This window comes from Corvus cornix, chromosome 5 (genome assembly GCF_000738735.6).
Source record: "Corvus cornix cornix isolate S_Up_H32 chromosome 5, ASM73873v5, whole genome shotgun sequence".
NCBI lineage: Eukaryota > Metazoa > Chordata > Aves > Passeriformes > Corvidae > Corvus > Corvus cornix.
The window spans coordinates 27,046,063-27,061,656 of NC_046335.1; the positions used below are offsets into that span (position 1 = coordinate 27,046,063).

The window sequence follows — 15,594 nt, forward strand, 5'->3', positions numbered from 1 at the left end:
GTTACTTTGACACAACTCCAGCCTTCAGTGCATGACTGAAGCTGCGCTCCAGTATCTGTATTTTACTGTGGTCAACTCAGAAGAAAGTGTGATGATAAATGCAGCTTTAATTGAGTCTACTTCAGATAAAAGCTTCGTGTCAAACCAGAGAAATTCTTGGCTGCTACAAGAGGTCCAGAGCCTATCTCACTCTGTCCTCCTCTGGGCAGTTCTACCCTAAGAGTCTTCTTTGCATGTACTGGCAACTCTTGCCAAATTACAATGAAGTCTCAGGTCAGAAAGGGAAACTTAATGAGCCAATAAAAGTCAATCCATACATTGTAACATGAAATGGGGGAGATGGGTAAGTAAGCTGGATTTATGAAACTAAAATCTCAAAGAAAATTCCTTACTGCTCATGGGAAATTTCCTATCAATCCTGTATTTCAGCAGTTTTAACAGCCATTCTTGGAGGGAGCCCCAGCTGGGTAATACTGCTATCCCTAAGGTGCCATTACAGACATCTAAAAAGACATCCTGCCCAAAAAACATGGGTAAGTAGAACAGTGAAAATCAAATGCAGTATAGTAACATCCTTCAAACAGACTATCCTACACTCGTCATTTTCTTCAGCAGACAGAACCATAAATGAGGATCTGATGATGCACTGTACTATCTACACCCTGAATGAAGGATTTGAACCTGTACGTACCAAATGTTACTGTGATCATTCAAAGAAAGCCTTGATGAAAAAGGCGTATTATAAATCATACCATGCAGCCTTCTTTGGGGTTTGCTTTTCTTTTAAAAATATCAACCCCTGGACTGACCACTCATTAAACAGAATTATTGACGACAACTAAACCACAAAATAGGATTCTATGACTATTTGATACCAGTACTTCTATTTTTCTCCAACTACTTCTTGCAATCTTTAAAAGACTGTATGTTTTTACCCTACTTAAATATCACCGTTTCATAAGAATTCTACAGAAAAAGTGGTTCTGAATACAAATCTGAGATGTCTCTTTGCATGACACCACAGCAAGGTTTGTAATGTTCTGGTTTAATTTAAAAGGGATTATTAACCAGACTTACTTTGCTGTCTTCTATCAGACTGCTGATGCCTTGTGTCCCTGCTCTCCACCTGACTGGGCTTTTTCTCCTCCCTTATAGATCAGTGTGCAATTTACTGGACTCAAAATCCTTCACCTGTATATACAGGATGTGAATGGACACACTGATAGAGCAAATGTATTTTGTACTTGTTTGAGCTGCTTCTTTGACCTTAAGACAGGTGGGAGTTTGGTGTTCAACAGTCACAGATAACCTGTCTGTTCTACCAAGGTATTAAAAAATCCAGTCTGCCATCCAGGCTGTGATATAACCAGAAGTTTCCAGCAGGAATTCCTCACAAGATAACCACCAACTGCTCCATAACTCTCTGGGCTTTACACTCACAGACGAAAGAGCTCTTAGGAACCTTTACTTATTTTTCTCCCAGTATGACAGAGAGTTCACTGGGCATTTAAGCAGCTCATTTGGTGGAAGAATAACTCCACTGCAATTAATCATGTTCTGTATCTCTTGCTGTGCTTCTAGTCTTCTTATCTGCAAGCTTCAGGATGCCTCTTCCAAACACCTGTTTTGCGGCTGGCTCCTTTCCCGTGGTCCATAGGAAGTTCCAGTACATCTGAGCATGATCAATTTCATCTGGTTTCAGTGATTCCTCATTTGTTTTCCCTATTCTACCTTTTCCCCTACTTTTTTCCCCTATTCTACCATTTTAGCAGCATTCCTGATTTTTGTTTACCAGCTTTTGCTGTCCAGTGACTCTTGCATATGTTTGAGTGAGCAAAAAAATGGAGCCTTAGTCAGATAATCCACCTCCACAGTGTGACAGAGAAGAAAAATGCTCAATTAATCTCCAGAAGGGTCTCACTCCAGAAGGTAAGCCCTCACTGTTGATTAAAGTAAGAAATTATTAGCTTCTTATATAGAATCTTGGGTCACTCCCAGTTGCTGCATTAGGCTGACATGCAAGTACAGCAATACTCCATTTCTACATCAGAAAGTTTTGTCAATGAAGAGTATTAAGAAAATGCCACAAAAAAGCCACAATTTGAACAACTAAGCTGACAGAAAACACTAACGTAGACAATGTTATACCAAGAGCAAAATCATTTTACCAGCACTGTTTATGTCTCCCAGGGGACTGCCTCCAAGCTTCACCAGAAGAGAACTCCAGCCATCAAACCATCATATCCTTTAACTATATTGTCAGTACTTTCCATAAGCAGATTAGTCATGTGTATTCTGTGCCTTCACTAAGGAAGAACTTTCTAAGTTCACACATGCACCATTCTACAAATAATTTTCTTTTTTAGTTGTTAGTAATTTCCTTGTCATTTGTGAAAAGGAAACCCCTTTTCCACCAACTACATCTAAGCTTTAAAATAATAAATTTAGACAAGTTTGCTTAGACATTTTGAAATTCTAGTGTGAAGTCAGAGATATGCTTTTAGATATTTGCAAGGCAAGATGAACCCCATGGCAGATCTGTAAGCAATATTTTAGAAACACCCTTTTATTCTAGGCTTGACAGAGCTCAGAAGGTGTGATAGCATGCTGGGTTCCTAAGAAATCAATCACCAACCCTATTCCCTACTGCTTGAATCTGCTAGGTATTATTTCTATGATTCTGTACTTGATTTGTAAGTGTGTTCTAACAAAATCAGCATAGAATTTTGTATGAAAATCCCCCGCACATTTTAGCAACAAGAGCAGAGAATTTCAGCAGACATTGTTCTCCATCCCAAAAGTTGGTCATGCATGAATAGCCACAATTTCAGTTTATTTGAGAAACACGGTGATGACTGTCACGTATTAAAGATTAGAATCTGACCTTATATGACCTCTCCCACCATCAGTTATGCGCTAAGAATTTAATTTTTCTTTGAAAATATAAGACAATAATGATTTTCTATCTTTAAAATGAGAAGCAAACCAGGAATAAAAGGAAATTCTTTTTCATTCCGTAGAGATTAGTGACATTTAAAAAAACCACATTCTCCAAGGAGAATGATTATCTCTCAGACACAATGGCAGAGAAGGATATTAAGATTTTTCCCCAGAGTCACACATATTTGTCAGTCTTTATTCCTCTGCATATTTAACTTAATTGCCACAAATGGTGATTATAACCCATCTTTTTGCTATCAAGAACATAGTTCAAGGAGGAACAGATGGGAACACAACAGACTTTTTTGCCTTTTTTATTTTCAGAACTATCCCCTACATGTCTGAATTCTTAGGTCAATAGTCCAGCAGGCTACAGACTCTTGCTTATTACAGATTTCAGATACTGTGAGCTGTGAGACTTCCATCTTAGTTTCCCAGCTGTTGTACTTCAACTTTGACCAAAGCCATGCATCCACTCAAACCTTCACACTGCTGATCAAACTTCCCAGAGAGAAACCACCATATGGATTATAGGGATTCCTTTTCAAATAGACCTGGACTCAAGATCACTACATTATTCCATACCACGGGCCTTGCCCAAATCTAGCAAAAATATGGCATTCAATTAGAAGTCAACACACCATAGTGCTGCCTCTTCTCTTTCAAAACAAAATTACAATTTTGAGACTGTCACTGTTCTTCCAGAATCCCGTTCAGTATGTTAGTAACACTGGATTAACAATGTTAATCCTCTCCTCCCTTTTTTTCCCGTCTAAAATACTGGGAAGGAAAAAACTAATTTCAGCGTGTGCCTAGCAATCATGGTATTAAAAAATCTACCAATATTTGAATGTTCCATAGGTACAGTCTACCTAATTGTGAATTTATTCTACCATCTGTTATCAGCATTAATCACTTTTTTCACTATACATCTTTACATCTAAGCAGCAGTCAAGAGTGGGGCTGCATTATGCCATATACTGTGCACAGCACCCTGCCCTACAGAGCCTGGCAGACAAACTCCAGCAAAGGAGAAAGAAAACAGCAGACAGGAAAATCTTACTCTATCAGCATTAACGAAATTCTATATGTACAACTACTTTTCTTTACAGAGTTGCATATTTGACTCTCACCATCTCATCAACTCACATTTTCCACTGACAATAAAATGTTATGGTAAATGCACTCAAGAATCCATTTCCTCTTGTTTGTAAATTGCTCCACTTCCTGCTGAAAACAATCCAGGTACTGACAATATGAAGTTTTGTTCCAACCATCTTTCGATAGGACCCTTTGACACTTTGCAGGCTCAGCTACCAAAGGCTTAACTGACAGTTTTAGAGGACCTACATTAGCTGCAAGGTCTCATGAGGCTTGACACTGACCTTCCTCCTCTTAGCATGCCAGGACGTGGATCAAATCTTCTCTAATCTGAATGATTCAGCCTAATTAAACAAAACCAAACTCACAGAAGCAGAACAGATGACCAGCATTTCAAAATCAAGGACCTGAGTTACTTACTGGTACTACCTTCTTTTGTATTTCCTTACTTCCATTCAGATACACATTTCTTTCCAAACAGCAACAAGAAGCAGCACTCTCCATTCACTTTTTTCAAAGGAGAGCTTTCTGTTGTTTTAAGTGCAGTGCACCAAACTTACAGCATCACTTTGAGGCTGAGAGATCACAACAGGCTGTCCTGAATCACACGTCTCCCGTATATTAACATGCAGTGGAATGTCTCCTGCATCAAAAATACCAAGATACACATATGTGAAGACCTAGTACTTCTAAAATGTTTCCTTAAAATAACCATACAAAAAGCATATAAACCATATAAAGCAGTTAAAGCAACTTAAATCAAATTCCCATTCAGTATATTCTTTGAATTGCTTTATCCCCAAAAATCAGCATTTAAAACGAAAATTGGCTGCAGTATAGTTTCCTTACATCCATAATGAATAATGCCAAACATATTTTGGATTTTTCTTTCGCTGAAAAGAAAGGACCATGCTTCAGTCATTTACTAGAGAAGGTAGGGCTTTTTGCCGCAAACACATAGAAAAATACAGGCTGAGATACAAATTATTTTGTGTACATGAAATAAATTGCCTGAGTGTCAGGCAACTGCTCATCATGCAACTTACTGTTCAGCCTATCTCCTCATTGTAAATTCTTTTCAGTGCTGTTTTAAGATTTTAATCACTGTTCAAAGACTTCTTTGAATACTAATTTCCAAATAATAGCATTTGTTATTGTCCTTATTAGGCCTTGGATCCAATTCAAAGGTGGACAACTATTCAGTTCATTCTTCTTTCCAATAGAAATCATCTTTATATTCTGCTTTTATAATGAGCAGGGAACTATCAGAGAGGAAAGGAACATTCTAAAGAAGACTCAATTAGCAGCCCTATTCTATTCTGAGACATACTTTCTGAAACACAGATTTCACCACTGCAAAAAACTTGGAGATTCCTATGTTTAGTTCACTGCTACACAAGTAATTTTGAAGTGAACTGAAGACCAACTTTCTTTTACTGGAAGACACAGCTACATTTTACATTATGGTTTGATGCAGACAGAACAGCCTACCGCAGTTCAATCCTGACATATGAGAAACTGTATCAGCTTAATTCAAACACTTTAGCAACTTGATTTAACTCAAACCAAGGCCAGTGTCAATTACTGAGATTCAGTGTATTCAGAAAAAGAAACATTAAAAAAAACTGTATGAAAATTGACAAAGTTTAAGAGAGATAAAAACCAGAACCCAAAGCAAGCAGAATACAAACAAAAACAAACAAGTAGTAAACACAAAAGCTGTGGTTCCATGATTAGTGTGCTGAATCTTTGAAGAACCTTATTATTTATGATAATTATAGTCCATTTACTTCAAATTTATTTTTTTCTTATTTATTTCAGTCATGAATAAATTTAGGCATAATAATCTGTTTATGTATTCGTTAAAAAAAAAAAAAATCAGGGAGTCCTCTGAAAGTTTTCTAACCATAAACATTCTTAATGGAATAAAAGTAACTTCATAAATCTTCCTGAAATTCACTTCCTACTCTTATTTCATGTAGAGACTAATCTTCTCTTTTTTCCTAAGCATGTTTTGCTAATGAAAAAATACTCCTTCACTATCAGCTTAAAAACAATCTCCAATAATTACAAAATGGCAGCCTCTTTCTTTTGCTCCTCAGACTTACAAAGGTGTGCTGGTACTACAGGAGCCTAACAGGACTTGTACAAACAGAAGTGCAGTCAGAAGATAAAGAAAAATGCATTCTTAATTTTAAATAAAATCAAAACTCTATCATTTAAGCAGAACACATTAGAACCACCTGCATAGCTGTTTGGGTGATAAGGGTTTGAGGAAGATAAAACTTTTGGACTATCCTTCACTACCCAGTGTGATGGGAACTTGTCATTTGACATTTTTCTGATACTAACAATTACTGCTGACTGCAAAGAAAGAGAATCATTTAAATTTATTGTAGGAAGAAAAACCAAAGAATTTTAAAAATCTGACAGTCATTGCTGATGGTCAGGAACCAGATAGTCTTTAAAAAGTCAGAAATTGCAAAGGTCAGAATGGAACATACAGAAATTATTATCTCAGTATCATGTATACCAATGGCATAGCTTTGTGGTCATGGTTACCAGTCTCAAGCTTCAGGGACAAAAAATTCAGAGACAGGGAGAGAAAAATCAGCAGCATGAAGTCTCTCTCACAAACCTTGTCACACTTTCCTTTAGAGAACAGTAAAAATACAAGACAATCAGAAGTATATGAAATAATGAACTGCACTTGAAAGTCTCCTGGCAACTGTTAATTGTCTTCTGTCATAAACAAAAATAAGGTATTCAGTAAAACTAATGACAGCCAACTCTGAGCAAGCGGAAGGACAATAGTTTTCAATCAGATGTTACCTTGTTGGGTAACATCTGTTAGATGTCAGATGTTACCTTGTTGGGTTTCCAAGGAGGACTAGGTCCCTATCTAAACAAACAGAACAGCCATAGGTGTTGGAAAACATAGGCAAAATAAATTTAGAATTACTAATTCTAAATATATGCATTTTACAGATATACATGTAAAAAGATGTTCTCAAGGTTTTTGGGCAGAATTCAAGTAATAGTGAGATAAAACTTCCATTTGGGATGTATAAACTTAAAATCGTAAGCAGTAATTCTTACAATACCATAAGGTGTTATTATATAATGATCATCCCTGGAAGGAGGAGCGTACTAATCAGATCAAGTACTGTAATTCTAAATTTAATCCTTGTGGCTTTATTCGTTATCTTAGTCTGGTTTTGCATTGACAGTTTGAAGTTAAACTTCACTCTGCTGTATTTTGTACATCTCATCTATCCCCTGCTAAATCTGTATATCTCTCACATCACTCCTAATTAAATCCACTCACAATCAGTTCTGTACTCCTAGGAAATAACAAAAACCACCCATGGGACCAATGCCATGGCACATCATTTGTGCCTGTGTATCTAAACGCATGTTTGACTCAACTGCTTGCAGAGCGTTTGCATCCATCCACGTAACTCAGGGCTGTAGAAGTCCCCTTGGGCTCTGATCACAACTCATTATATATTCAGAAAACTAAAAGATAGCCCAAAAGCATGTCTTTAATTATGTGTTGCCTTGCTATATTAAGTCTATGTCAGACCTTGATGTTTCTGTGTTGATCTTTCTAAGTGAGCTTCCTGGTTCTTTTTAATGAATTAGCTATGGAAAATCATTGAGATAATTAAGAGTAATACATGGAAACACATCATTAGCACATGCAATTACCCCATTTACCAACTTAATTACGCTGTGTTACATTCTTTACTTACAGCACAGGTTGAACCATGCCTTTTTAAATCAGTAATGTATACTTTAAAGATCCTTGTGTATTTTAGCCTACAGGCATGACAGATAGCTTAATCATAGCTAATCATAGAACGGTTTAAGTTGGAAAGGACCTTAAAAATCATTTAGTTCCAACCCCCCTTTCATGGACAGGGACACCTTCAAGTAGAGCAGGTGGATCAGAGCCCCATCCAACCCACCCTTGAGTATTTTCAAGGATGGAGCATTCATAACTCTGGACGACCCTCACCATCCTCACAGTAAAAAATTTCTTCCTAATATCTAATCTAAATCTACCCTCCTTCAGTTTAAAGTAATTCTCCATTGTTCTTTCATTGCCTGCCTTTGTAAAAAGCCTCCAGCTTTCTTTCAGGTACCAGAAGGATGCTTTAAGGCCTCTACTGAGTCAGTATGTAACAACTCATTTCATTTAAATGAAATAAATGAGAAAAAAATTATTGATATTACTGGACAGAGTTTAGGACTGTCCTAAGACTAAATAGAATTCTTGGCCTTTTGTAAAAATTGCTGTATAATCAATCATATAATGAATTTCAGGTAATATGGCACACTGATATCAAAGCAATTCATGTTCTGGACTGTTTGTAAATACAAAGATTTAAGATGCAATTCAAGAATTTTCATATGCAGTCAACATCACCATTACAAGACTGACAAGGAACAGAGCATACTACTTATTAGTTCTATTATATCTGAAAACTGTCTGACTATAGAGCAATCTAAGATTATGCAGTTCCATAGTTCAGTTAATGCTTCATGCACACCAATAAATTTTTCTTCAAAAATAAAACCATTTCCATATTCTTACCCAGAATATCTAATCCAAGAGTTTTTGCCAGATCTCTTACGCCATCGGCTCCAAAAATATGCGTCTCATGCTTACATTTGGGACATTGGAAAACACTCATATTTTGAACCAGTCCTAAAACCTGTCAAAGGAAAGGAAAGGATGTTCAAACCAAGCACTGGTATTTCCATTATTCATCTCTGACAACACAGATTATTGACTAAGAATCAACACAGAGTGGTGATTTAAAATAGGAATCAGACTCGTTATTATCATTATCATCTCTTACTAGTCACCTCAGTGGCACCATCATCTGTGCATTATTTCAATTTTTTCACATTTATACCTCAAAGACTAATAGCCTTATTTGTAACAAAAGGTACCTCTTGCACAAACCTAACTTGCCAAGAACTCTCCCTGCCAGTATTTCATTTTCAGACTCTGAATACTGGAAGAATTTTCATGCTGTGTTTTACAGTTTTGTACTTCACAGTTTCAGGAAAGACAAAATAAAAACATACCATTACAAGGAATTACACAATCAGACATGATTTTAAGGTATTTTTTATAAGTTATCCTGTAGGAAAATGTTTTCAAAAAGAACCAGATTTGCTATTCTTCTGAAGAGCAGAAGTACATTTTAAAGACCAAACAAGAGAAATAATTATGTGAAACTAAGTGGCAAAACCCACAGCATAAAAATCTAATATACACATCCTGGGTACCTTACCAAATACGTCAAATAAAAATTTGCCAAGTCATTCACATAAAATATCTGCTTTCACAATGTGAAATAATGCTAATGATAGCATTGATCTCATTTTATTCACATAGTAAACAAAACTCTTCATTGAGGCAGAGCAAAATTTCCAGAAGTGATAAAAACAGTGTTCAAATGCTACAAGGTGGAAGTTTCTATCCACCTGCTAATAAACAGAACACCTGCTTTAAGAGATTCCATGTTATGTATTTCACTTTCAGATTTATATGTTACTAAGATATGTCACATAAACTATAGCTGAGTTTTAAAAATGAATATATAATTTACATTGTTATTTGCTTTGTAGCATTTTGGACTTCTACATTTCCCCGAGCCTTCTAGTTTTGTGCTTGAACAAGGTAGTCTCTAGTTATTAGAGAAGAAACATATCCACTATGCTAATGAAGCATATCTAAGAGGAAATAGCAGTGTTCAATGCAACCAACTAATATAAAGTTATTTAATTAAAAGTGAATGTACAACTTCTAGCACTTGTATGTTATTTACAATATCGTAATAAAAGTTTCCTTAGCTATAAACTGAAATTTATCAAAAGATGGTCACCTGCTTTTTCCTAAACCACCACAAAGTATATTTGCTACATCTTCCTTTAATTATGTAAAACTCTCAGATGGTTTAAAGCAAGGAACATTTTAAGAAATAGTAATGTTAAAAGAAATTTAACCTATTTCCAATTTAACACCTCAAACTGACTTTCTGCCTTTTCTATTCTCTCCCAGAGACTGCCAGAGAAGCAAGAGGACTAAGTTTCTATTTACTGGCACATTATTACAGGTAATTTTATCATCCAATTCTTAAATTAGGAGAGACATGAAATACTTCATGTTCAAGGGTACGAGGTGCAGGGAGGTCAAAAGGGATCTGTACGGCCACAGTCTCTACAGATGAACTCTAAGCAGTTATTCATCCTGATCTCCCCTAAAGTCAAGTCATGAAGTTTTTACTCTGTTGGTAAACTGGAGGACACTGGAAGGGGTATTACTTGACAAAACAAAAATATTTTCACCAGGATACAGGGAGGCCATTTTTGACAGTACAAGGGAAAAAAAAAAAAAAACAACGAAATTTACACTTTAGTTAATTCATTTTCAGGTATCTCAGGGTTCACATTTTCTGTCCTCTTCAAAGTACTTCTACAACATCTATGATCCAGCAAATTTATCATCGAAGAAAAAGTTATGTAGTATACTGTTTTGTGAATTATTACAGCTGTTCTGTTAATATTTCAATAATCTAATAACAAGGAGTACTTCTGCCAATGTAAAAGTAAAGGCTGAGATACAGCTGTATCTCCAATGCTAGATCAGTTTTAGAGGCCTTATACATTGTCCTTTTTTGTTTCCGTTTCAACAAACCTTACTAAAAGCAAATGACATTTCAGCATTATACGATAATTTTAATTTTTCAGTGTTGGTCCTGTTTGTCAGCCAATGAGTAGTGCATATTTAATAATATATAATCTATTCTTCTGGAATATGAAGATGTCACTTAAAAATACTAAGTATAATACAGAATTTTTGCAAACACAGAACATTACTGCTGAACTGTATTTTTACCATGCATATTTCTGCACATCTATTTACAGAAGGGAGCTCCTTATGACCTTCTTTTAAAGGTCGTAAGCTTTTAAATCTACAAAGTAATAGGTCTTGCTAATGAAGTCAGTAATAACCCTCATTTCCCTGCTCAAATAATAGACTTGTAATAGCTTCAAAGCAGCTGTTACTGTCTACACAAGCTATCCCCTAAGTGTGTGTGAATACTATTCTAGTCCTTAGTGAGCTTGGCAAACTTGGCTCAGGAATGACATGAAAACTTGTATGCACCACATTACAGGAGCTAACCCATGGTAGCAGCATGGAGCTGTATTCCATTTAGACTAATCGTTATTTTAAACAGCAAAGAGACATCTGGCAAGAAATAACAGGAAATGAAGAACCCTTTCATTATGAGTTATCTGCACAGTTCCTGAATGTTTACATGTTTCTTCTGCTCAACTAACCTTTTGGTTACACAACAAATCATGCCTAAATCCAAACATACAACCTTTTAAGTTAAAGAAAATACAGTGATGAAATGAAAGCTCTCTGTATTTACATTAGAAGACAATTCCTGAGAAATCCACTTCAGTCATTCACTGTATTTGAGGATGGATGGTGCTGAGGTCTGACTTCAATCTGATGGGGAGTGAATTGACCAGGGTTACAGTTCCTCTGTCATCAACTTCCTGTGTAACCATCAGTCAGTCACTTCACATTGTATTGCTTCAGGTAAACATGCACAATATTTCCGCATTCCTACCTTTCATCTTATAATGAACAATTTTTGCCTTTAATATCTGCTCCCAACATGACGCCATCATCTCAGCTGGTTTTTCTGGATGCTTCAGAAACACCATTAAAAACATAGCCAAATAAGCAATTTTGGTACAACTCAGAAGGAAACACATAGCTGAGTTTAAGCAGTTTTTTGAAATCTGCAAAATCTACAGCATAATCTTCCAATTCAAGGAAACTTCCAGAAAAGTTGCAGGTTTAACTAAAATCCTGTCTTTTCTTTCAGGGATATGATTGATAAGATAAACTATAATGAACTGCACTCAGCCTCAGCAGGTGGAAATAGGCAGGTTTTTTCCCTAAATACTCAAAATTATTCACTTCGAGTCACCCTTGGGAATGCAAGAAAACACTGACCAAACTCACATAATAGACATGAATCTTGAAACTTGTTGTGATAGGAAGTCAGCTTCACTTTGCAAATTCCTTCTTTAAGTGTAGCTGTGCTTCACTGCACAACAAATGTCACTCCTTTTTTAACTACTATGCCCTAAGACTGAAAATATGAATTTTGCCCTGTAATCCTGGTTTTAATGCTGACTCTCCTTGCCAGATTTTCATTAGTTCCTTCAGTCATTCTACTTCAATTTCAATAAAGGACAAACAACATTTACAATTGTGACTTTACCGTAGTAACACTACATGTGTCATCTGAGTCTTTGATAACTAATAACAGTGGGGGCAATGGGAAGGTGGAATATGTAGGCCTGTATGTACATGGGAGAGAATGAAGTTCATTAAATATAAAAAAGCGCACTCAGAGTTCAGCAACCTATAGATTTCGCTCCTTTGAAAAGTCAGCTCTTCCCAAGCACTTTCTGAAAGATTAAAGACTTCAGAGATTAGAAATTTAAAGATCAGTTAATTACGTAATCAGGATATGTAATTTTAGCACAGACCCGCAGATTCCACCTCTTTGACATAAACCTCAGATCTGAAATTGTCCACAAAAAATTATGTCACTTCACTTTCTTTAGATCCTCATATTTAGTTGACATTTAGAAATACAGTACATGGGCAGGTGCTGCTTTAAAACTCAAGTGAATGACACATTTGTACTCAGGTACATAGAGGGCAGAATAAAATGAAGCAGGGTAGAATAAAATGAAGCAGCATCATGAAAAAGGTAAGGCCTGATGGTTCATGCGCATTCAAACTCAACATGTGGTGTAACAGCTTCACTGTGACTTTTCACCTTATTTGATAAGATCTGATAATTCCAATGAACCCAAACAGATCATACTTAATGTCTTATCTTCCACTAGTCAAACTAGTATTAGCCAAGCCCATTCTAGAACGCATGATTTTCTTGGAGGCCATTCTCTTCAAAGGACATTGAACAAAACAGTTTTAGAAAGAAATCTTGGTAATTTCTCATTAAAACAGAAGGAAAATTCAGTGAAGTACTAACTCAAACACAACTTAAATTGAAGAAAATAATTTTACATCATTTGAACAAACCCAAACATAAAATCAAAACAAAATGTTCCATATGTTATTCTTCTTGTTTTCCTCTGGCAGCAAATTATAAAAGCTACAATACTTTCATTTTGATGCAAATATGCTTAAAGAATAGTAATAAGGAATTCATCAAAGTATTTTGGTTTTATTTTTGTTAAGCTATCCTGTAAATTAAAAAAAGGGAAAGCATTCACTTCATCTTTCTGTTGAGTTTTTTAATTAGCAAAGCACTAGCTATGAAAGAAATTTCCTTTCTTAAGAAAGAGTAAAAGTAACCTTCACACAGGTAAGCAAGAAAACATCTTTTTTTCCTTACAGTTTATGATAAGGAAGCATTTCAATTTATATTTTTTCATCAACTGCCCATTTCAAAGTAAAAATTAATCTCTACATAAACATACTCTAGGATATAATATTCGGTTACTTAGCAACTTCTAGCACATAGAGAATATATCAAGCCAAGGATGTTAGCCTGTTTAATGTTTTCTCCTAATTGTGGACATTCTTAAATTTTGCATTCCTCAAACAAGTAAGCTAAGATATAAGCTATAAACCTAATGAAAAACAGTGATTAGACAGCCTTCTACTTGTCGTGATAGGTACGGAGCCCTTCAAATGGCAAAATAACTAGATATATGCATATTTCCACAAAAATTCAAGCTTGCTTCTTAAAAAGTATCAATAAATTATTTTTTTACATTTCATGAAATTTTAGATTTTAAGCCCCAACACAGACAGTGCTGAAGAGGACATATAATGAGGACACACAGTATAACTGAAAGGCACGCATTACTTTGTAAGATACTCTGTTTAGCAAGCTGATCCATTCCACATGATTAAACAAACAGATTTAAAACAAATCACCTATTCTTATGGCCTCAGTCTGAGAAGATTCTCTCCTTTCAGTTAACTCAAGTTCCTGATACAGATATAAGATGGATTCTAAGCCTTTTAAGAAGAATTTATTAAATTCAAGTGATTTCTGAATGTTCACCTATTGCTGCATATGGAAATTTTTTTTACACTTTGGGGAAAAAAAAATCTACTGGTATTTTTCATGGAGAGTCTTACAGGTACATGGACTTTTCTAAACATTTCAGCTCCTTTGCGTGCATCCAATAAAGCCACGTCTTGTGGAGTGGAGACGATCACAGCTCCTGGGAAAAGATAACATGAAATCCCATTTAAATGTGTATTATGAATTATTCTGCTAAATATTTTGATTATTTAGTACATGCTACTAAATTCAAAGCAGTCACACATTTATATGCTTTTAAGGAAGAAAATGATGCCAGGTTTTATATTACATAAAGATCAAAATAACTGAGATATGATATGATATGAAGTGAAAAAATAATTTAGATACTTTCATCATAAATTTTCTATGCAGAAACCATTTATACTTTCTAAATGCGAAAAATTATCTAGTATCATACAACCATGGAGAGAAGACAATGGTCCACATGCTGACAGATTGCAGAGGTGGTACTCTGGGAATATCTACACAGTGACAGTCCCATGCCATAATTATATTTGAAAGCTTTTAATTTAACAATAAGCCTTGTTCTAAAATCAGGAGGCAAATGCTTGCAATCAGACTGCTGTTTTCTGGACCTGCTGCGCTTTCTTGAACCATGTCACACTAGACACCAGTGTATTTGTATGAATGATACCACAAAGGAAGAGGCCAACTCATGCATGCTTGCACTAGGTTTGAATAAAGTGTTGCTCACTGTTCAGACATGGCTCCAGGTTACCTGATAATTAGTACTCCTGAGAGTTATTAAGCATATAAAACAGCTAGAGCTCTTTGTCAAAGTTAGACTCTAAAGTAAAGTAAGCCTACAGGTTACTATCCTATACTGTTATTACTTCTTGATTAATACAGAATGCAAAACCAATACAGACATCAGAATATTCCACATCAAAAAGAGCATCTTCTTCCAAATGCTCAGGGGTTTCAAATATTATTTCCTCAAAACTTGCAACAAAAAACTATTCATGCTTGTCCCTATTTTAGAAAAATGTAATGTACAAGGGAGCATTACTGGTCAATTGATTAGCTTTGGTTTCACACTGACTCTCTAGTATCAAAAGTCTCTGTTACAAAAAGATTTCTGTAGAGTCACATTATGCCAACCATGCACAAGAAATTTATGTCAAATTTCACACTAATAGCAATTACAACCGACAATTCTAGATGCTTGGGACAGTTTCCTACTGGGCCTGCAGTTCTCAATCCTCGGTGGACACGGCAAAAGAAGAGGTGGGTAGATTTCCAGAGGCACACAGCCCTGGCATCACTGGCAGCGACCAGAGCACCAGAAGCCCTGGCATTCTGAGATCACTCCTGGCTCTGGCAGCACTGGGACAGTGAGCCCTGCCCCTTACATCAT

The 15,594-nt window shown here is 35.8% G+C and overlaps 1 protein-coding gene across 1 annotated transcript in view; it reads right to left on the reverse strand.

Moving 5' to 3' along the window:
- Positions 1-15,594, reverse strand: part of NUBPL (nucleotide binding protein like) — an 83,998-nt gene that overhangs the window by 5,137 nt on the left and 63,267 nt on the right. The window contains exons 8-10 of the mRNA XM_039552618.1: positions 14,270-14,355; positions 8,642-8,762; positions 4,602-4,684 (exon numbers count right to left, since the gene is read on the reverse strand). Of these exons, the coding sequence (XP_039408552.1) occupies positions 4,602-4,684; positions 8,642-8,762; positions 14,270-14,355 (290 nt within the window). The remainder of the gene's footprint in view (positions 1-4,601; positions 4,685-8,641; positions 8,763-14,269; positions 14,356-15,594) is intronic.